The sequence below is a fragment of the Canis aureus genome, chromosome 4, assembly GCF_053574225.1.
Source record: "Canis aureus isolate CA01 chromosome 4, VMU_Caureus_v.1.0, whole genome shotgun sequence".
NCBI classification, from domain to species: Eukaryota; Metazoa; Chordata; class Mammalia; order Carnivora; family Canidae; genus Canis; species Canis aureus.
Window position 1 is genome coordinate 88,999,376 of NC_135614.1, and position 24,189 is coordinate 89,023,564.

The 24,189-nt window shown below is 44.6% G+C and overlaps 1 protein-coding gene across 1 annotated transcript in view; it reads left to right on the forward strand.

The window, feature by feature from the left end:
• Window positions 1-8,722: 8,722 nt before the first annotated feature.
• The window catches only part of MARCHF11 (membrane associated ring-CH-type finger 11), a 106,811-nt gene continuing 91,344 nt past the window's right edge, over window positions 8,723-24,189 (forward strand). The window contains exons 1-5 of the mRNA XM_077894290.1: window positions 8,723-8,780; window positions 9,916-10,019; window positions 10,495-10,590; window positions 19,541-19,792; window positions 21,089-21,244. Coding sequence (XP_077750416.1) covers window positions 8,723-8,780; window positions 9,916-10,019; window positions 10,495-10,590; window positions 19,541-19,792; window positions 21,089-21,244 — 666 coding nt within the window. The remainder of the gene's footprint in view (window positions 8,781-9,915; window positions 10,020-10,494; window positions 10,591-19,540; window positions 19,793-21,088; window positions 21,245-24,189) is intronic.

Here is a 24,189-nt window from a genome sequence, read left to right on the forward strand (position 1 = left end):
GGTGACATAGGCCGAGCTGTTCGAATCTGCTCGGTTTTACAGAACTTGTTATGAAGCGATGGAAAACCAAGTCAAAAACGGACCAAACTACTTCTTAATGAGTCTTAGGTGCAGAGGTAACCAAGACTAAGACTATTGATTCCTTGTGGGGCGGGGGGGGGGGGGGGGGGAGGGCAATGAAAGGAAAATCACACGTCAAAACATACAGGTGAGCTGTTACTTCTGACCTCAGAGGTAGAGTTTGTGGCCGAGCGGTCCCCGGCGGGAGCGGCCACAGCTGGTTGCAGCGAAGAAGAGGGGCTGTTTGAAGGACTCAGCGGCCGTGGAAGCGGCTTGGAAGGAAGGGGCCAAGCTCCTGGAGAGAGGCCAACGTATTGACCTGGATTTCTGCCCAGGCTGGGAGCTGAGGGGCTAATATCCCACAGAGGAAGGAGAAGCTGGAAGCTGGTAGAGAAACTGTTTCCCTCTCCTCGCCCTTCCCTCCCCTGGAAAGACCAGGCGGGTGCAGCTTGCCCACGTGCAGGCAGCCGCTTCCGCAGCCTCGGCCGGCGGCCCTGGGCCTCACCCCGACTCCTGGGAATGCTAATTCCTAATAAACTAGCAGCTCCCGACACCTCTGCCTGACGCTCTGCTCAGTGTGGACACCTGATGCAAAATAAATGAACAGAAACTAAAACATTTTTAAGACACCAACAATAGCTAATTTAGGAGACCTAAGTGGGAAATGCACCCCAGAAGTTTTCTTAGGTTGTGTTTTCATTACCAGTTAAGAATAATTTCCAGTTGCCATTTGTGATTTCTCCTCCAGAACCATAAATTGATATACGTGAAGGGCTAAAATAGGTACCTACGGGGTAAGCACTGTGTAAGTTCTCGCTCTCATCGAAAAGCGTAAAGATACATGAACATGCTCCTATATTTACACACGTACAAGCAGACGGTATAACAAGAAAAACTTACAGTACGTATGACAAACAGAACAATAACAGCTGGTGTTTCCGGGGTGTCCTAGATGTCTCTATGACACGACCCTGTACTTTTATCCACATTTTACAGATGAGGAAACTAAGGCCCAGGATTTTGTCCAGGTCGTCCAGCTGCTAAGTGACAGAGCCCAAATCTGAACAGAGGCAAACTTCTTTTTATATAAAGAGCTTTTGAATTCTGGTCCAGTTTATAAATGACAAGGAGTGGCCTAATAAAGACTTTCTCTTTTCCAACCCTATAAAAACGTAGCAAATATGCAAGCAAACTCATGCGACACTGGAAGGCCCGTGGGGGTGCCCGCGGCGTAACAGGACAGGGAATTCTGGAACGTGAGTGCTGACAGAGCTGAGAACGCCCAACCCACACCTTCCCGCACTGGAACTTGAGCTCCAAGAGGTCAGCGGGCACAGGAGGAAGCAGGGGCGGTGGTGGCGTGCCAGGTGACACACAGCAGCAGCCGGACAGGAGCGCTCTTGTCCCTACTCAGAGAGACAAGCCGCCCTGGAACACATTCTCAGGCTGCTGGTGTAGGTGGGAGCTCTGGGGCTGGGCCGTCGGCGCGGAGCTCCGAAGCATCCAAGGTGCCCCAGGAGCCCACGTCTCCAAGACCCCCTGAGGGACGTGGAGAGCTCACATCCACGCACGTGGAGAGCCGGTCCAGCCCTGTGTCTGTGGGTCTGTCTGTCCGCATGCCTCTCCTCTCCACCTTGCCTGCCTCCCCTCCCTCCAGCCCTCACCCTCCCTCTACTCCGTTCAGCACCAACTACTGTGTTGAATGGAAAACATGAACCAAACAAAGATCCTTCCAGACTAAATTAGGCAACAGAAAGAGCTAAATTATTATTATAATTATATTACATAATGTGTGCATGTTTATGTAAACATTACATACATATCTGTTATATTAAAAGATATAAAACTTTAAAAATAAAATATAAATGTATATCATATAAACATAATAATGAAAAAGCTCAATAAATAATCATCAGCATGTTCAGAGAGTTTCAATATAAAACTAAATGAATACAAATCCAACAGACTTACTGGGGGATTTTCAGAGCTATCTTGAAAATCAGCATGTCAAGTAGAGAACAATTGTCAGCATATACATGACTTTGTACCAAACAAAATAAGAACTTGAAATCTTTTCAAGCACTTATGGAAAAATTACAAATGTTCACCACAAGTACCGGGTTACAAAGAAAATCTTAAGTCTTCCAAAGCAAAGAAACCACGTCCTCAGTCCACAATGATATAAAAGCAAAAATAAATCATAAAAAGGTATGCTCTTCTCTTAAATATATGGTCTTTGAAAATTTTTGAACTATTAAAAAATACTATCTAAGTGAAATAAAAAAATAAAACAGAAATTACATTGTAGAATTGAATGAAAGCAGTGGATTTCTGCTATGGCAATACTTTCAAAAATTATTTATAGTTTTCAAAATACAGCAACAACCACAAAAATAAAGTTAATTGAATCAAAACTTCAGTTTTTGAGAAGTCACAAGTGAGACAGCACAAATAAACTATTAGGCTTAAGGACATAATTATAAATATTTTTCAAATAAAATGTGAAACTCTGCATCATTATCTTTGAAAATCTATACGAAAAAGGGTTTTCTAAAGAAATACAAGATGAGGGAAGAAACCTCAAATAATAGAGGCTAACAACGTAAGGGGGGAAAGCTCACAAAGAGAGAGCAAAAAAATATTTGCTACGCATGTAGCATTAGGGATTAGTGACCAACGTATACAAATTACCCTTAAAAGACACCTATAAGAAAACTAAACATTTTTAAAAATATTCAAAAGATATAAGTAGGCTATTCACAGAAAAGGAGAAAAATGAATAATAAACAGAAAGTAACACAATGCCACTGGTCATCAGGAAAATGCAGATAAAAACCAGAAGACTGGTTAGGTGCTCTCTCTGTCCACATTATAATTTCAAATATTCAAGAGCTGGATTAGGTCCTCTTCTTTGTGAGGTGAAGGAAAACAGGTGGAAGATAAATTAATGAACCAGTTTGCAATGTATTGGGGCAGCACCTATCAAAATTTAAACCGTGCCATCTATTTTTTATTTTAGATTTCTACTTCCAGAGACCTTCTGTATGGAAATATTCAAACAAAATGTGTTAGTAGAAGCCTCCTATGGAAAACAATGGACACCTAAACAATTAAATAAATTAAGCACATTCAAAATAGGAATTAACGCCTACGGTTTTAAAAAGAATTATATCCAAGGTATTTTGGAAAGAGACGTGTAATGTAATTTTAGGTCTCCTTCTAGAACGCCATTTGGCTATGGTACCAAAAGTTGTGTCCATAAGCCTTGGCACTCTTCCTGCTGCCATCCTGGGTCTGTAGTCCCCCCCCCCCCCCCCGCCCAACACTGTCCCCATCCCAGAGCCAACGGTTGCCACGGCGCCAGCCTGCAGGGTAAGATCAGCATCTGACATGGGTGAAGCAGTATCAGCGGAGGAGAAACAGGACCCCTACAGGCAAGCACATCGCAGGCCCGGCGGGGACTAGCACCTGAAATGGAGGAACCTGCCAGGAAAAGGAGAGCAACGAAGTCAGGGTGAAAAGAAGTCAGCGGAAGGCCATTTCCAAACTAAGTCCGCAACGGTTTACACAGGTTGCTAGAGTCACCATCCAGAAGTCTTAGAACGTTCTCTTGGTCATCACAAGGCCGCATGTCTACAGGAGCCCAGCTTTAGACACCTACATAATTTGGGGGGAAGAAGCCAGGGTCAGAAAGCGCATCTAGCAGCGGCTGAGAATTTCAAAGTTCAAGGTGAAGCTGCCTAGAACAGTCCAGAAAAATAGAGACTCCAACTGCATAAGAGGAGGATGCAGAAAAGGAAGTTAAGGCAAACGATGTGAACGCTCAGGACGTGGAACTGATCACGTCATGAGCAAATGTGTCAAGCGCAAAGGCAGCTGAAGCGCTGCAGAGCAACGGCAATGGCACCGTAACTGCTGTTACGGAATTAACAGTGTGACCCTCCCAAAGTTAGGACTCTTACTTATTTTGCTGTTTCAAAAGAGTGACTGTAGCTTGGTTTTACGTTTGTACTGTCTCCATCATTAATACAAGAGCGGCTTCTGTTCCATGTTGCTTGGCCTGTTGGTTCTCATATAGTGATTCTTCTTTAGGAAATAATCAGAAAACACAAAGAAAAATTATTTTTCTATTTGCTTTTCTAGCAAAAATCTCTATTTTTGCTCATACAACTATTATTGAAGTATAAAAACCCAAATAAACAACAATGACAAACACAGAAAAAAATGAGAAGAATGAACAATACTCTAAATGTCCTTGGAGAAAATAAATGGGACCTCCACATGGTTTAGTGTCATCTTGATGATGTGGGGTCGTCGGGTGCAACGGTCAAGAAGGAATCCTTGAGATGGTTTATGAGGAAAAATGGTGCTTTTACTACAGCACAGGGACAGGACCCGTGGGCCGAAAGAATGGTGCTGGTATCGTGAGGAGTGACTGATTATATAGGGTTTTCTAGCCTATGGAGGGGAACTTGATTTTAGGGCTCCAGGAAGTTGAGTCTCTAGGTTCCTGGAGGTCCGGCTATTATTAAGCTTGTGTTTTACTTGTAAATCATTAAGACATTTACAAACTGTGGTGGAGTTTCGTGTCCTGAGGACTGTGATCTTTATCAGTTGACCATTTGTTTCTTCCCTGCCCTTTGTTCTTGGGCAGTCACCAGTGCCTGAGGAATGTGCCTCGTTACTGCACCTGTGGCGGGAGCTGGATGGTATGTGGGCTGTCCCCTTGCCTTTTGCACTCTCATCAATCTCACCCTCAATCTCATCTCATATCTTAGAGGAATATGAGGAAATGATCAAAATATACTGTCTGTAGAGTAGACTTCCCTTGGCTGAGCCATAATGTTTGGGAGGACGACAGGGCCTAGTTGATTCACTAAAGGAAATCTTTCTGATGAGTACGCATTCCCCAAGACCAGCCCGTGGAGATTTCATATTCTGCTAATAGGTGTTCCTATTATGAACGCCCGGTGTCTGGTCCTCACCCCTCCACCCCTGCCCCACACCGAAATCCCTCTTTGTCTTTCTTTCCCAAGGGTGTTGGGGAAGAGCTCTGATGCCTTCCAGCCCTTCAGGGAGAAGCACTGATGAAACAAAAAGGAAGTGTTAATTTGCATACCCTAACTTTTCTCCCTTAGCAGGGACCCCTCTTTGGGGGACCTCTCTGACTCCCTCCCCCTCCCGCATTGTTCCTACAGTGGACAGTTTGCCTCTTTTCCTGCTCCTACCGAACGCCTCTCCTGGGAAGGGGTTTCTGGAGTGGACAGAAAAGCTCCGACACTGCAAAGGCATGTTTATTAAGCCTGAGTAATAGAAGCAGCCATCACATCACTGTTTTTTCTATTTTATTTTCTGTATTTTTCAAAATTTCAACAAATAACATATGTAGGGAAGGAAAGATAAATTTCCCTCTGCTCTTCTAGGTTCTTGGCTGAGAACCTCCCCCCTCCCTGTAATAAAAGCGTAACAGGAGAAAAACAAACAGAAGGTTAATCCTGTAGATACATGGGAGACACCTCCCTCCCCCAAAACATCACCTGAAAGCTAAAGACAGAATGATGCTGGGGGGAGGTGCCCAGGGAAAGCTCGGGAAATACCGTGAGGTTTGTTATGTTCATCTAAACTGAAGCCTTCTCCATTGACGAGATTCTCCATGGGCTTTAGATTCATCCTCCTGGTACCAGAGGGAAACACCCTTACGCCTGCAGATTTCCCTCTGAAATATAAAGGCCCCTAAATGAGGGTAACCTCTTTATTTTCCAGGGCTTTTGCTGTGGCTGCTTTTTCTTTTTAAAAATAATGAGTTCAAAATAATCTTTAGGCCAAAGAGGCATATGTTTTGGGGTGGCATGTTTGTCTTCCCTTCTTATAGAAAATCTGAAAAAAATATTATCAATGTTATTAAGTTTTTTTTCTTTTTGTCTTAAGAGTTACTAATATGACATCTGGAGATTAGGGATTTCTTTCTAAGTGTTTTTGTTCCTAAACCCACCCTATGAGGATTACATTTTCCTCTACCAGTCACATTTTTCCTTTTCATCACTATTGCCTCTCTTAGAAATGCAGGTGTCATTCCCATCGCTTTCATCAAAATACTTACTGTTTAGTACATGAATTTCAGGATGAATTAGAGAAGCATATCTTTCTATTTTCGGAGTTTTGAAGTCTATATTATTGTGAGTTCATAATTCTTCACATCTAATTCTTAGCTTCCATGAAGCTAATGTCAGAACCAAAATAGTCTTTGAAATCAGTGGGAAGTTTGTTCACTGAGCACTGGAAAAGATGAAACATTAAGCCAAAAGTGACTTTCAACAGTTTGTGAGGAGTTACCTTTCGCCCATGCATTACTTTCAATCTATTTTAAATTAGCTCTTTAAGCCTGTGTTCTTGTATTATGCAAAGGCTAATGTCTTTGGACCCTGTCCTTCTTTCGTAATTGTTTCTACTTCTTTCAGAATTAAAAAAAGAAGGAACTTTAATACTTAACTACTCATTTTTTTTTACTTCTAAAACTTTTCATAATATCCTTGTTTGAATAGTTTATAATTTCCTTTTCAGTGCTGCTTTTTAAAAATTTTAACTATTTCTCCTATACTCATACTTCCAGAAGAGTTTTGCAGTTATTTGGGATGGGACCTTGGCATTATTGACGTCTGGGGCCAGACAGGTTTTTTTGAGGGAGCTATTCTGTGTATGGTAGGCGATTCAGCAGCACCGTGGTTCACAGCCCAAATCCTCTCCAGAAGCACTGCCCACTGATTGGGACACCCTCATCTCATCTCTGTGGGGTGATCAGACAGGGACCTGCAAGTGTGTGGAGACCCAGAAGGTTGGAAGCCTGCAGCAAGGGTGGTGAAAGGATTCAGCAGAGGCAGGACAAAGGAGATAGACGTTCACAGAGCACACCACAAGGGGGCAGTGGGCAGGCCAGCAGAGCAGAGGAGAGGCTCGATGGATGGATGGATGTGCTTATCTTTAAAGATTTGATTTATTTATTCAGGAGAGACAGAGAGAGGGAGGCAGAGACACAGGCAGGGAGCCCGATGCGGGGACTCCATCCCAGGACCCTGGAATCAAGACTTGAGTCAAAGAAAGACACTCAGTCACTGAGCCACCCAGGTGCCCAGAGAGGCTGTATTTAAAGCAGAAAGGTCAAGAGGAATGAGAATGCAGTTTGCTTTTTTTGGTGGTTGTGCCTGGTTGTAAGTAACCCATTATTTAGTCAAGGCCTGTGGGTATCTTGGGTGGGTTGCCTGATGGGCTGTCTGTATTCAGCTCAGGGATCGCTGTGGGCCCTTTTGCCTGGAGCAAGTTGCCATTGCTCAACCTGGTTGCCTGAAAGCCGGCTCTAGAGTCTCCAGAATGGACAAGTATCCCCTGGGATGGGAGGAGACACAAGTGGGCAAAGTCGCTCCTGGTGGAGATCCACAGAATTAGGGTGGGTTTTAGGCTTGTGCCGCCATTTCTCAGTCATGATTTATAAATGAATTATTCTCTGAAACGTGAAAGTGAACCAGCCTTTTACACCTGGATATTTGTTTAAGGCGGTACACAGCTGAGAGCCTAGGAGGGTGTCATACTTACTCAACTCAATGACCCTTCACTTCTGTTATTTTCTCCCTGCCACTGGTCGTCAAAACACAACTTTGAAAGAGTATGGCCCTGATACTTCAGGTTTTCAATCTCCAAAGGTCGGGCCCATAATACTCCTACCTCCCCGGTGCCCTGTCCTCACCCCCTGCTACTCAGGAGCAGAGACGTGAAAGCGTGGAATACCCACCATTTGCTTCAACGTGGATGGAACTGGAGGGTATTATGCTGAGGGAAGTAAGTCAATCGGAGAAGGACAAACAGCGTATGATCTCATTCATTTGGGGAATATAAATAATAGTGAAAGGGAATATAAGGGAAGGGAGAAGAAATGTGTGGGAAATATCAGAGAGGGAGACAGAACATGAAGACTCCTGACTCTGGGAAACGAACTAGGGGGGGTGGAAGGGGAGGTGGGTGGGGGGTGGGGGTGACTGGGTGATGGGCACTGAGGGGGCACTTGATGGGATGAGCACTGGGTGTTATTCTGTATGTTGGCAAATTGAACACCAATAAAAAATAAATTTATTTAAAAAAAAAGAAAGTCAAGTTTACCTCTATCAGAAACAAGACATCAGGCCCCCAGTGGGGACTCCTCTGCTAACCACCACATTACCAATCCAAGACTTAATTATGGTTTCTGTTCTCCCAGAAGTGGAATCTGAACCTGTCAGTCAGGAGTCTCCCGACCAGCACCAGTCAGGTCATCTGCCTCATGGACCCCCGCCAGCCCGAAGGGAAAGTGACCTTGCAATAACCAACCCACTTTTTTGCTCAGTGTAACTTCCTTGCTCCCGTTCTCTTCTGCCAAGGCTTTCGTTTTGTACGGCTGCTCAGAGCTGCTCAGAGCTCCTTTCCATCTGCTGCATTGGGTGCTACCAGATTTTCGCTCAAACTTAACATTTTTAATATGCCTCCACTTACCTTTTGACACTACACTCCCATGTTCGCTGCAGCTTTATTTACAATAGCTGAGATATATACATGGATGGAGAAAATGTGCTCTATATACGCAGTAGAATATCATTTAGCCTAAAAAAAAGAAAGAAATCCTGCCACTTGGAGCAACATGGATAGACTTGGAGGATATGACACCAAGTGCGATAAGCCAGAGGAAGACACATACCGTACGGTCTCACGTGTATATGGAATCCAGAAATGTCCAACTCACAGAAGAGTGGTTAAAAACTAAGGATTCTTTTTTTTTTTTTTTTTTTTTTTTTTTTAAGGAGAAGGCCACCTCTAGGAGCAGGAGTTTCTTTTTTGGTCTGCTATCAGTTAGATAGCACCGGAGGCATCAGGCGAGTAGGTCAGGGGATGGTCTGCTGCCGCTGACTAGTTGCCTGAACGGGCACCACTCACCTTCTCCGGCTTTCCTCTCCCATCAGGAGAGTGAGGATAACCGCACCTGCTCCACAGCACCGTGGAGAAGATGAAATAAATTAACACGTGCTCAGCGCTTGGAATGGTTCCTGACCCAGTAAACGATCCATCACTCTCAGTTATCGTTGGTTAAGTGCAAGAGAATTGTTCATGTAGTTAAAGGTTCATTCATTTTTAACATAGATCTTTAAAAGTGCTAAAAATCACTTCATTTCTTTTGTTCTTTATATAAATTTTTTGGGCTACCCATTAATACCAACGCATTTGTACTTAGGACTGGGAGCAAACCATACATTTCACATGTACATAAATGATCTGGCTTCAATAACTTCTGATCTGTTGGTGGAGAGAGACAAGTAGAGAGAGTAAGAGGAGAGGGCTGCGGCCCAGGCTCGCTAGGGACCTGCGTGATCCCTGCCCCACCTGGGAGGGGGTCTCAGAGGGCTGCCCAGAGGACTGTAAGGAAAGTTTTTAGGGACGCCTGGGTGGTGCGGTTGGTTAAGCATCTGACCCTTGCTTTTGGCTCAGGTCATGATCTCAGGGTCTTGAGATCGAGCCCTGTGTCCAGCTCTGAGTTGGCTTGAGACTCTCTCTCCCTCTCCCTCTGCAACCCCTCCACTATCTAAAATAAACAAAACTTTTTAAATCTGGTTACTTTAAGTGGTAGAAATTTGTAATTAACAATAACGATTTAACAGGTTTGTAATACACAAAATTGGGAAACAATAATCCGTAATTAATAATTAACAATGATGGACAATATTGGAAATTCGTAATTATCAACAATATTGTTTAAAAAAATTTGACAATAATCTTTAAATTAAATTGTCATCAACAATATTGGAATCTTCTGAACACTTGCCTCAGCATTCTTTGCAGATTGCCCAGGCTGTAAACTTTTCTTGGAGACTCGTGCCATGCCCTTCATTGTAAACACCAGTGATTATGCAAAGCTACAAGGCGAGCGTACTTCCAGTGGCTTAGTAAACTGCCTATAGAGTTGTTTGCTCTTAAATGAACTCTTACTGCTAAGGTTTTTATTTATTTTTATAATACTTTATTTTTAAAAGTAGTTTATTTATTTGTTTTTTGGTAATCTCTACATCCAACATGGGGCTGGAACGCACAACCCCGAAATCAAGAGTGACATACTCTTCCGACTGAGCCAGCAAGGGTCCCCCCCTCCACCCCAGCTAAGACTCTTAAATCACTGGCTCTGCTTCTTTGGGAGGAGACCTGGAACATTAGCTGCTGTTTTGCAAAACTCCTACTCTGCTTACGTTTCTAGATTCATTATTTGTAATTTGCTGTGGATAGGGAAGGCAAGCAGAGATATTAGGATTATATTTAAGATCAAATATAACAGATCTAGTGGTTTCGCTTGATAGGAAAGTAAAGCGCGTGGGGTGGGCTGCAATGGTCTTCTGGGGGCCGATTTGTTTATTTCCTCGTTCTCAGGTGGTTCGAGGTCGCATTGGACGGAATAGTGACTTCTCAGTAATTGAGTGGTCTACCGTCTTCTGTAGTGACATTGTTCTTCCACTATTTCACTATGTACCATGTTCACTTTTATCCTGCTTATCACTGCCTTTATTTCTTATGAACTTGAGTTGTACCCTCAGTCACCCTTCCTCGTCCCTGCAGTCCTCATACGTGAGTCTAATACCCACAGCAGTTTCTCTCGCCTCTTGATTTTGTGAGTTGCTGAGCTGGAGGCAAAGCCGGCATACTCCTATCTAGCCTGCAAAGCCCAGTTCAAATGACTCGCTCGGAGAAACTTTTTCTTACGATAATCATGTTTCTCCTGCAGAATAGTTTATATGTGTAGTTCCATTATGATTTTAATCTTCCTCCTGTAACTCTTAATCTGCACAACATGTTCATGTCTATATGCCTGTCTTTTTACTTGGACTATGGCTCTTTTGAAGTCAGGTCCATCCATCTCTCAAAGTCCATTACCCAAAAAATTGTCACTTGGTAATTGTTGATTTTACAAAATATGGTGTTTTATGGTTTGCACTCAATCTCTTTTTGATAATGCCTATCATTTGTGGGATCCTCCAATACCCCCACTCACTTAACCCCCCTGCCAGCACATGGAGCTCACGCTTATAGCATCAAAAATTATTTTTTAACTGTATTAACCTAGTCCACCTATTCCCAACTTCCTGCATTTAAGAAACCTTCTTACTCTAGGTTTTGCATTTCAGTATCTTTTGGAGTGCAATGTCACCTTGTCGGTTTAGCCGGGAGGGGCTAAGTTTGAGCGTTCTGCTGGGCAGGAGGTAGGAGCTGACAAGTACTGTAAATCCAATGGGCTAAAAGTCAAATTCCAAGACGGGGGGAGGGTTAGCATCTGTTTGTATCTGTCAAAAGTCATGTCCCTGGAAACATTTCTCTTCCCTCGAGGAGTAGCAATTTGGCCATACCAGCCATGTCATTCCTGCCAAAGTCTACCTTTGGTGATTGGCCAGGCTGAGTCTCTCAGGTCATTTTTGGAAACTTTTAAAGTCTGGAAAAGGGGTAGGTCATGGTAGGGTTGGAGGCGGGACATGGGATTTATGATCTGGTGTAAGCACGGAGGGGCCTCCTCCTCTTTTCTGAACAAGGACCCTCTAAAGGGAATAAGAGCAGACCAGTTCTCCTCATGGAGGCAGAGGCCCAAGGATTTTTATGGCCAGAGCAACCAGGGTTCAGGTCAGTACCCAGTTGAAGCCAAGCTCCAGGATAGTATCCTTGATGATTCTGGCCTCATGGCTCCACTCTTCTCAGACTGGTGTTGAACTGACCACGTAGTGGCCCAGGTGGTAAGAGAAGTGTCCTGAGGGAGAGTGGGCAGGGAAAAGGGAGGAGGAAAAGGAAACGGGAGTGTTTCGCTGAACTTAATTCAATTTTTAAAAAGATTTTATCTTTAAGTAATCCGTACACCCCATATGGGGCTCGGTCTCATAACCCCAAGACCAAAAGTTGCATGCTCTACCAACTGAGCCAGCCAGGTGCCCCTCACCATACTTATTAATCTTAGATTGATCCTTAGGGACTCTGATGAAAGTCTGTCTAGAAGAATTTGTCTGTCTAGCAAACTAATTTTCTGCTCTCCATCCAAACATCACAGAAGCATAGCTACCTTTTATTTAGGGAACTCTATCAAAAACTTTAGAAAAAGTAAATAATACTTTTAACAGAAGTGAGATTTCAGTTAAAATTTGCTTATTTGATCCACATTTATTGTGTTCCCACTAATATCAGCCATCATAGTACATGCTTCAGAGAAACTCCATTTAAACAGACAGATTTGAATTCCAAATAGCTTACAATCTAGCGCAAGAGTGAAAAAAATCCAGATAAGTGTACATACCTAACCGCAATGCAAGGCATAATGTGAAAAAGGTCATAAAAATCTATCTAATTTAATATGCAAGTTTGGTATAAAAATAGATGATTTTCAGCTGAGGGGAATCAAGGCTGGCTTTATTTCAGGTCCTTCTAAAGCTTGGGTGACCCTACTGGGTCATGTTGATTTGACTGCATTCCAGATCTCAGTCAGCCTTAGGATATTCAGTATACATAATTATCCCACAGATTTCTCTGCCTTCAACTTATCTGGTAAAAATCCCTTTTGCATTACCAAGTTTCAAGGTAGTGAGACTAAGACAGAAAATAATGTGTGTGGGGTTTTTTGTAATTTTAAAAATGCAATATGATTCTTTAAAAAAATCACACATGCCTTTAATATTGTATTGTTTTGAAGGTTTCAGAGTATTGGGAGAAGATATAGGAAGTGTTTTGGGTAGAAACTAGGAAATTAATTATTCCATTACTTTGATGATTTTGTATGTAGAATTTAGATATCCATGAGTGTCCAGAGAAGATACCAAGTTCTGGGAGAGATGACGGGTGAAGGGAGGTTAAATGAAGATCAAGGCACCTAGGAAAGGTAGAGGGATGACTGGCCAGTCAGTGTAGATTTGGAATAGTTTAGGAGTGGAATAGCCAGTGGGAACAGAGAATGATGGAGAGATGAAAGTGACAGAGATAGAAAGACTTGAAGGAAAGTATGGGACCAAACTTATGGGTAGAATTGAGAAATGCTAGAATGCAGTGTTGTGTAAAATCATATAGGGTCCATCATGGGTGATCCGTTAGATTGGTCAAATGTGGAGACCCATCCATCCATACCCCTTCACTTTCCTTTAAGACCAGTGACATGCATTCTCAAATTACTGACATCTTCATTGAATACAAAAGCAAGGTGTAGGGTGGCAATATTTTTTCTTCTACCCTTCTAGGTTCTTTTGGCTGGTCTATTGGTTAAAGTAAGATGAGACAGATTAATAGGAAAAAACCATAAATTTGTTTTTGTTTTGTTTACGTTATTATGTAAGTATGGGAACCCCATAAAACAGGATACCCAAAGGCAAGTGAAGCAGTGTGGCTACCAGGCCATCCTGAGTTAGGGAATGGGATAGGGGCCTGAGGAGTCAGAAGGAATGAGGGCAATTGACAGGACAATATGAAGAGTAGATGTTTTGTAATTAGATGTTTGCCTTGCCACCTAACTTTTAGATAAAATTATCTCTGGTGATAGTTCTCTTTCTAGGCTGTGCCCCTTACCTAAATTCTTTAGGTAGTTAAGGGAGAGAAAAGTTTTTCTTGAATCTGCTGGGTCTCGTCTACCTTCACCCCATAATAATGTACATACCAAAATGACATATTTTGGGGTCATGTAATCTGCTCACCATCAAAGGTCAATCAAGACTTTGATTTCACTTCTATAGGGTAGAAAATGACTAAACAGCTACAAATTGCTAAGAGAATAGCATAATTTTAGTTAATTTGGTTAAGCAATAGAAAAAAATATACTACATATATAGTGCATGATATCCTTCATTGTCCTACAGATTGCAATTCCACCTGGGAACTATGGTTTAACCAGATGCACAGTGCCTTAAAGACAGAGGCTGGTTAGTGATTACCTGCTTGGTTGACTGAATTATTCATCTATTTGTTCAATAAATAGCATTCTATGAACACTACTGAACCAGGCACTGTTTTAGGCATGGGGGACAGAACAGTGAACAGAAGTCTCCAATGGAGCCAGTGTTTAGGTAGAAGATATAAGATAAGAAAAGAAGCAAACAAAATACACACAATATGTAAATGCAGGCACATCTCAGAGATATCGTGGGTTTGGATCCGGACCACCATGATAAAGCAAACGTCATAATACAGTGAGCCCAGTGAGTTTTTTGGTTTCCCAGTGCATATAATAGCTAAGCTCACACTATACTGTGGCCTATTAAGCATGCGATAGCATTACGTCTAAAAAAAAAGTACATACCTTAATTAAAAACTACTTTATTGCTCAAAAATGTTAACTATCATCTGAGCTTTCAGTGAGTTGTAATCACTGATCACCGTAACAAACACAGTAGTGATAAAAAAAAAAGTTCAAAATATTGTGAGAATTACCGAAATGTAACAAAAATGCTACTGCTATTGGAAAAATGGTGCCAACAGACGTGTGCTATGCAAGGTTTCCACAGCCCTTCAATTTGTAAAAAACACACTATCTGTGAAGCACAGCGAAGTGAATGCGGTACACCAAGGTATGCCTGCATATAATGCTGAATGGAAATATGAAAAAGAATAAAACTAGGCAAGGGTTAGAGTTAAAATGGCAGCGGAGGATTCCATCTCTGATAGGAAGGCTAAGGAAGGTCTTGGGATGAGGTGCGTCTGAGCGGTCATTGAGTGAAGTGAGAGAGAGAGCTGTACTGACTGAAGAGAGGAGTGAAGAAGGAGTGTACTTGGGAAGTGGTAAATTTGTAAGCTCAGTGTAGTAGGAATGAATGACAGGGAGGGGGGCTGGGGTAGGAGGGTAGGTATGGACACGTCTTCAGAGATGTAGCCAGAAGCTAGCGAGACCGAAGACTTGGCCGGCACGCTGAGGTTCTCGATGTTGCACAAAGTACGATGGGAAGCCACTGGTGGGTCCTGGGCCGGGGTCTGCGTGATCAGGCCTACATTTGAATTGGATCACCGCAGCTGCTGCAGGGGATGGAGTCAAGAGTAAGGAGCAACCAAGAGAGGCTACTTTGACCTTCCTGGAGCACCGTGATGGTGGTTTGAATTGGGATGGTGGTGAAATTGGGATGGTGAAAAGTAGTAGTGAGATTTGCAGTGTATTTTGAAAGTACATCTGAAAGAATTTCTTGATACACTGAATGTATGATGTGGAAAAGTCAAGGATGACTCCAAGGATTTTGACTTAAGTAACTGGGCGAATGAATGACTCGCTTACTGGCATGAAGATTTGGGAAATGAGCAGGTTTGGGATGTTGTTTGCTTTTGGACTGGATTAGTTTGAAATGGCTCTTCAGCGTCTAAGGAGAGCAGTCAAGGAGACACTTTGATATGTGAATGTGAGGTCCTAGGGAGAGGAGAGAATAGGAGAAATAAATTGTGGACTGGTCTGCATACAGCGTTTTGTCTGATACTGAAGCTATTTTTGTATTAATGTACAACAAAGCTACACTCTGCACTGGATACTCACAATACACACATTGCACTTCACTATCCTCTTTTAAAAGTCACCCTCCCACCCAGACAACATAACCTAATTGCTCTATAACATAGAGTTCTTTTCTCTTAAGTATTTGAGGGCAATTGAGAATTCTGTGTATTGTACTCATTGACCACGGTGACAAATTAGCGCGCCCCAGCCAAGTAAATATTCTCTAAAACATTTTTCAAAAATATGTAACCACCATGCATCTTGCATATATTTATTCATCTTTTAATCACTAAATTATTCAATATGTATAATGAATATTTGCTATGAATTTATATTTACAAATATGGCATCTCAAAGAGCATTCTTCATCAGTTTGGGAAAGAGAAAAATGTCTCCATTAAATAATTTTGTGAAAACGCAAGACTGTCTTAAACTAAATGTCAGGATTCATGGCACAAGTAAGAAACACAAAGGGAATTTAAAGGAGAGAAAAGCTAACCCCCACCCCCCCAAAACAAAACAAAACAAAACAAATGAGTGTACCCCAAGGTGCCAAGTGTACAATTCTGGAACACCTCAAAGGGTTTAATGTAAAAGAACTGAGAAGCAATTCTGAAGCGCTCTCCAGGCTAACTCTCCAATCGCTAACCCTCCTGTGGAAGGGCATTTCAAAGTCATCACACATTATCTAGCTTCAAGGTCATGGAACCCATCATGACCTAGTGTAGCCTGAATTGTTTTCTATCTAAAATCCCTGAAGTGACCCCATAGGACAGGTTCAGGATGGGGTAACAAGGGAAGTTCAAGGAGAATTCTTAAAGATATCCGCTAATATCACCACGTAACTTTTGGGACATGCTTGCCTGGGCCCCTCCTATCTATCCTTCATTTTTAGACTCCGCTCAAGAAACTCCCGGTATCTAAAGGGTTTGCAACTTCATAATGAAAGACCTGTTTTGGTGAAGGATCCATTTCACTCCACGTGCATGTGAGGGGAGGGAGACAGACAGGGACACTCTTCAAGCATTTGTTAAGTTATTTATATCTTTCTTCTCTAGGCTGACGCTGGTTGGATGTGCCTTTCAGTATTTGCTCGGATTGATAGAACTGCCTCTCCTCTCATTCATTTTTCAGTTGGTAGATGCATTTTGGCTACTGGATGCCTGTCAGTGGCTGCTGTGCCCTGATGTTGTTTATCAGATGTCTGTGTCTCTATCATCTCTTTCACTCGGATGCCAGCAGCTAGAGTGGTTCATCCTTTCTGTGCTCCCTGATGTTTTCTCTATTTTTATAGGAAAGGATGCATTTAGAGTTACAAAGGTGTTTTTCCTTGATCCGTTTAAGATTCACTCAGTTAAAAAAAAATTAAAAAAAAAAAGATTCACTCAGTTAACTGAAGAAAGATCAGTAACAAATGTCCCTTTTTCAGGGAAGGGTCAGCTTTGGAGGTCATAGAACCTACAAAAAATAATGCTCTTACGTGGCCACTCAGTGTCTCAATGAAAGTTAATTTTCTCTTACTGGAATTATTTTTTTCAGAAACAATCAATTGAGAGGACTCATCAAGCACTCTGGCTGTTTCCTCCTTTATCCGTGCTACTCTGCTGCCTAAATCTTTCCACAGTGTTTATACACAACCCACAGCTTTTATGCTGTCCTTTAAATAATAATGGACTTTATCATACTTGGCAGAAATTTACTTGTTATAAATTGAATTATTTAGTTTTTTTCTTTTTAAAGACAATATAGGCAGCTTTTAATTCATTAACTTAGGATCAAGGCTTAGGACTATCTTGAGACCGTGGCAGTGTACACACACGGCAATGTCATTTTGACAGGTGCAGGCTGAAAATGAAAGCATATCCACAACCACATTTCTTCAATGTGATAAGTTCCGAGGGCATTCAGGGATTATTATTTTAAAAATATGCTTGCTGGCTGCCTCTCTGCTACCAAAAATAAGCTAGTCTTAGGCAGGCTGAGCATTAGAGGACATTCCTGGGAACTATTTCATTCAGGACCATTTGTGACAAAGCATTTTCTGAACTCTTTTTTACTACCTTCTTTTCTCTGCTTTGCAGCCAAACCAGTTAATGTCAAAAGAAGCAGGACTGCTCTTTGTGTGTGTGTGTGTGTGTGTGTGTGTGTGTGTGTGTGTGTGTGTTTTAAACCAAATATACTCTTTACTGCCAAAACGTATAACAGACAAATTAATTTAAGCCGGTAGTTTATCTCAGTCGTTTCAGATCATCCACTAATGGGAGTCGGTGCCATAAAACATACCATGTTTTAGGAGACACGACAGAGGACTGGGGGAGAAAAAAAAATCATTGGGTGTCTGAGCTGGAGAATCTGGAGTCAGGGAGCCCAGAAGTTGTCTGCTGGCAGCCGGGTGACCTTGAACGAGTTGCTGCCCATCGGATCCTGGGTCTTCAGCTGGGAAATGCAGCCTAAGTGCCGCCCGGAGAGCGACTGTGCCAAAGACGTTGTTAGAAGAATGAGAAGCAGCAGTGACTTGGGGGCACGTCGCCCTGCACGGGGGCGGCGCCGGCGGGTTTGGAGGCCGCAGCAGGTGCCGCTCGGTCCGCTCCCTGGAGGGGACGCTGCCTGCCCACGGGGGGCCCGGAGGCGGGGGTGCGGGGTGCAGGGTGCGGGGTGCGGGGTGCGGGGTGCGGGGTGCAGGGTGCGGGGCGCGGCCTCGGGGCGCTCGTCGGTCCCTGGGGAAGGGTCTCGCGGGGGTCCCGGCCCGGGGCGGTCCGAGGGTGCCGGCGCCCCCGGGTCCTGGCCGCAGCACCGAGGGGCGACGAGCGCAGGAGGAGTCGGGGCTCGGGAGGGCCGGGGACGGTGCCCTTGACCCCGGGGCGGCGGGGGAGGAGGAGGAGGAGGAGGAGGAGGAGGAGGAGGAGGAGGAGGAAGGGAAGGGGAGGGGGAGGAGGCTGCGGCGCCCCGGCTCGCGCGCCCTTCCCCGCCGCGCCCCCGCCCGCGCCCCCGCCCCGCGCGCCCGCAGCCCCCGCAGCCCTCGCAGCCCCCGCCCCCGCCCCCGCCCTAACGGTCCCGCCCGCGGCCGCCGCGCCCTCCGCCTCGGAGACGGGACCGACGTGAGCCGCCCGGGCGGGTCCGCGGAGGCGGCGGGGACCTCCCCTCCCTGGGTTCCCGCCCCGCGTCTCGGCGCCCAGCCCGCGCCCGCGCCCGCCGCCGCCCCCGGGACGCCCCCTGCGCTCCTCCCCGCCTCCCCCTCCCCGTCCTCGTCCCGGTCCCCGTCCCCGTCCCCGTCCCCCTCCCCGCGGCTCCGGTCTCCATCCCCCGCCCCTCCCCCTGCCCCCCGCGGCGCCTCCATCCCCCGCGGCTCCCCCCTCCCCCCGGGTACCCCCCGCGGCGGGGCTCCATCCTCCCCTCCCTCCATCCTCTCCTCCCTCCCTCCATCCCCCTCCCTCCCTCCATCCTCCCCCTCCCTCCATCCCCCTCCCTCCATCCTCTCCTCCCTCCATCCTCTCCTCCCTCCATCCTCTCCTCCCTCCATCCCCCTCCCTCCCTCCATCCTCTCCTCCCTCCATCCTCTCCTCCCTCCCCTGCTCCCCGCCCCCCCGCGGCGCGGCTCTCACGCGCAGCCGAATCCGGCGCCGCCTCCATCAGAGCCGAGCCGGCGGCTCCGAGGAGCAGCAGCCTGTGCCGCCGCCGCCGGGCCCCCGCGTCCCCCCGCGTCCCCCCGCGTCCCCGCGCGCCCCCGCGCCCCGCATCCCGCCCCGCCCCGGCCCCGGCGCCCTCCGCAGCCCCCCGGCCTCCCGCCCCCCGGGGCCCTGCGGCTGCTGCCCGAGCCTGCCGGCCGGCGGGGCTGCAGAGGGCGGCGGCGGCCCCAGCATGAGCCCCGAGGGCGGCCTCGGCGGCAGGACGGGCGGCGGGGACCCCGGGCCGCCCCCGCCCCCGCCCCCGCCCCCGCCCGGGGAGCCCGCCGCGGCCCCCGCGCCCGCCCGCCACCTGCCGCCGCAGCCCGCGCCCCCCGAGCTGCCCGCGGGCCCGGAGGGGGCGGCGGCCGGGGACCCCGGGGCGGGGGCGGGGGCGGGGGCGGGGGCGGGGGCGGCGGGCCGGGGCGTCCCCGCGGAGCCCGAGGGCGAGCCGCCCGAGACGCGCTCGGTGTGCAGCAGCCGCAGCAGCAGCAGCGGCGGGGGCGAGCGGCGCGCGGGGCTCCCGCACCAGCACCACCAGCCCATCTGCAAGATCTGCTTCCAGGGCGCCGAGCAGGTAAGGCCCGGGGCGGCCCGGCCTTCAGCACCGCGGACAGCGCCCGCCCCGAGCCGCACTTTCCTTCCCTCCTTCCTCCCCGCCCCCCCCGCCCCCTCCTGGTTTCGCAGCTCTGCATTCCTCAGGTGCTTGAACCGCACTGCCCTAAGCATCTCCTTGGCCAGCTGCTAAGTGGCCTTTGCTTTATGGACGGAAAGTGATCGACACCCCTTTTCTCTCCAAATGCATCCCGAGGCAGGTAGCCTTAGACTGCAAACTGAGCATGAGTCATGTCGGAACCAAAAAGGGCAGGCTCTTTGCACATTGCACACGGGGCTGACCTAATCTCACCGACGCGAAGAGCTCGTCACCGTTTTTTACAAGAAGACTAGGGATGTACTTTGACCTTGTGAAAGAAAGGCTGTTTGGCTAACTATATGCGTTTTGTATTTTGTTAGTCATCAAAAACTCCCCTTGGAGGTGCATGCAAACTTGCACGAGAAGTAATGCGTTTTGTATTCCGTTAGTAATTAAAAACTCCCCTTACAGGTGCATGCAAACTCCCCTTAGAGGTGCATGCAAACTTGCACAAGAAATAATGCGTTTTGTATTCCGTTAGTAATTAAAAACTCCCCTTAGAGGTGCATGCAAACTTACACGAGAAGTAATGCGTTTTGTATTCCGTCAGTAATTAAAAACTCCCCTTAGAGGTGCATGCAGACTTGCACAAGAAGTAATAATCGTGGAGACAACAGCATAACGTATCTCCCGCAAAGTGTGTGGTCTGAGGAAACATGAGGTTTAATATTTTTAAAAGTAAGGAAATTGCGTAAGAATATGCAGGCTTTCAGGAATATAGTGCCCCAAGTCAATATTTATGATGCTACATTTAGAAGAAAATAAAAGCATAATGCTATTGGAAGCTACTTTCTGGGATGCCAGGCATTTCTTCTTTAGCAATGATTAAGAATAACTGCAGAGGAAATGCATCTGACCATCCACTTAAAAGTTATTAAAGAGATTTAATAGTACAGCTTTCCCCCAAGGGTATTGGGAGCTATATCTTGCAGACATTTGGTATGTCGGTACAACATTTATGTCATGACTCTAAGCAATATCTTTGAAATACTTTTAAGACTTTAGTTTCCTTCCCATCAAAGGTATAAAAATTTAATTTCATTTTTTAGGGTAGTTTGATGCTGTATCCTTCTGGGTAAACGGCTTTTAAAAGCAAAAGCAAGTGTGTGTGTGTGTGTGTGTGTGTGTGTTTAATAGAGACACAGATATAAATATTCACATGAGCTTTTTTCTTCCCAGGGGGAGTTGTTAAATCCCTGCCGATGTGATGGGTCAGTTCGGTACACGCATCAGCTGTGTCTGCTAAAGTGGATCAGTGAGAGAGGTTCCTGGACCTGCGAGCTCTGCTGTTACAGATACCATGTCATAGCCATTAAAATGAAACAACCTTGCCAGGTAAACATTTGTGACATTTTTTTTTTCCTGAAATGATTTTGCTAAACATGTGTGTGCACTTGAGTTTAGTTATTACCAAGGATATTTACATATGCTCCTTAAAAACATTTTATGCAAATCAAAGATTTAGGATTTGTTGAGTTGTGCTTTGAGAAATCTGTGATATTTTTATCTGAGAAACTCTAGAAACATTTTATTCAAATGGTTTCCCTTACTAGTTTGTTGCTTTTTGATGAAATTATACCCATTTTGTTTCTAAAAGGGCAAAGTTGGTAAACCGTCTTGTAGTTCAATTACATTAATTTTATTAATTAGAAATGCCACACAATTTATTTTAATAATAATATTTTGTTTGATTTAACATTGAAGCCCAGAATGGGATCCACTTATGGAAAATACATGCAAGTGAAGCAGGACTTTACTAGTCTGGAAACTTCAGTTGAATCTATTAGCTTTATCTGAAAACTTTTTTTCACTGAAATAGGCTCTTTCTCATATGATGACATGCTTAGAAGCTTTGGCTACTTTCATCCTTTGCTACATAGTGGATGCAGAAGTATTTCCAACAGTTTCAATAAAATCACTGAAATTGTGTATATCCTTAAACTTTTTACGTATAGTCGTATAAAACACAATACCCATAACCTTACGAATGCCCTCGAAAATATAAGCTTTGGTTTTTTTCATAGTGGAACTGATTCAGGCTCTTTGAAGAGACTGGTGGGATATAAAATTCAAAGTGTTAAGAATGACATATTAAATTAAAGCAGAATAGTGTATAATTGATAAGATCTGGTAGTGACATGGGGCTGAAGTTAAGCAGACATAAAAGAGTAGGTTCAAACCAGAGACAAAGGAGACGATGGAAGAAAGGGAAGGAAGGGGATTGAAAAGTTAGGAGGGTAAGAAAGTCATAAAATCTAGTGTTCCCTGTTTTTGTTTAAATTAACAAATGTAGTTTGCATTGAGTAATGTAAAAATAGGTGAAACCTGGTGATTTCAGAGGAGCCTGGAAGCTGAATTACTATTGCATTAATAGTTTAGATTTCATAGGTTTTAATTTGTGCATCCTTCATATGGCTTGCAATTAATTTGCATCTCTGATAGTCATCATTTAAAGCATGATTAGCAGGCATGAAATGAAAATATGCATTTTTTTTCCAAGTTGACCAAAAGCTTATAAATAATTTGGAAAGAAGACTAACTAATGTGGATGAATGATGCTATCATGCTGGAGATAGGCACAAACCTGGCACATGTTCCCAGGACTTCTAATTGATTGAACTACTTGGGTATCAATTTATGGATCTATCACAGTTGTCTTGAAAGCAGACAGAACCACGTCCAGATAAATGATAAGAGTAGTATCATTGGATTTACAATAATTCTATGACTAGAAACATGGGGGGATGAGAAAAAGGAAGATTTGGGACTCCAGTGAAAAGCCGCATGAGAAGCACTATAGCCAGATAATTCAAGAGCTCAAATGGAATACCAAGTATTTCAGACACTTATGGCAACTATATATTAACTCATGTGAGGTGATTAGTTTTGAAGTAAGCAGAAGTAGGTCCGTGATATAATTTCAAAATAAAGAAGAAACAAAGGGCTGGGGCAAAAAGTATTGTTTACTAATTCTATAGCAAAATGAATTGATTTCTACTATGTTTTGCTTCATTCATAAAACAAACCGTTCAATGTCATTTTAACAAGAGCAGTTCCCTAAAATGTGTTTTATGATATGACCAAAAAACTAAAGAAATTAAAAAAAAAACAACCAAAACCCCAAAACTAACCCAGTGTGGCTAATACACTGAATTAATTTTATTATGACATAGGCAAATACGGCCATGATCTGTAACGTGACCTGTTTGTGAGAGTGAAGTACAAAATAATAATTGGAAACAAAGTTGCTATTAATGTGATGATGATAGCTCAGATCATGCCCAAGAAAATAACTTTCCAGGACTAAGTGCATAAGACGCTCAGTACTCTTAATGGGTGGAAATCAGTTAGGAGGTTCCTGGAGTATGGATTCTTCTACCCAGGAGCAATTTATTCTCAGATAAAGTTTCATTAGTTACGTGACATTTCCGTTATGGATGACCTGCAAACTGAACGCTTACTCTCATTTTTGGTTTTTCTCCCTTGCTGTTGTGAGGCCGATCAGATTTAGCATTTATCACATTGATGCTTTTATGACCTGGCAGGAATCCATTTCTTCCTGGTGTAGGATCAAAAGGGAAGTATGTTTTGGCACTCCCGTTCACTTTCCCCATCCCTCTGCCCTAAGTATAGAGCCCTCCATAGCTGTGAGTGGGTGGTTCCTTGGATGGAGAACAGAAGAGAGAATAAATAATAATATTAATAGAGAACACTTGCTGAACACTTAAGCTGTGCCAGGCACTGTTCTAAGTGCTTTACATATGCTGATACTGATGGTTAATCTTCATAACAAACCTACGAGGTGTAGGGAACAGTATAATCACTATTTTACACAAATGGAAACTGAGGTAGGCACAGGAAAGTTGCATAACTTCTACTAGGGATATATCCAGTCAAAGGCAAAGCCAGGATTCAAATGTAGTCGGTCTGGCTCCGAGGTCCATGCCCCATAGTAAAAAGTTGTTCTCAGTTGCATCATAGCCATTTCTGGGCCTATCATGGCTCGTCCTGTGCAGCACTGAGCCAGTCAGGAGCTGGTTTTAGCCTGGGTCTCCAAGATGATCTAGAGAGGCTTTGACTGTTTATTGTCGTATAACAAACTGCTCCAAATCCTTAGTAGTTTAAACAGCAATCGGTTTCCATCTCTGCAGAGCCTGGGTTAATTGAGGTCAGCTGGAAGGTTCTTCTCCGTATACGATGTCCGTCTGGAACTGTAGTTATCCAGAGGTTTGACTAGAAGGGAGCATCCAAGATGGCTCACTCGCATGACTTGCTCTTGC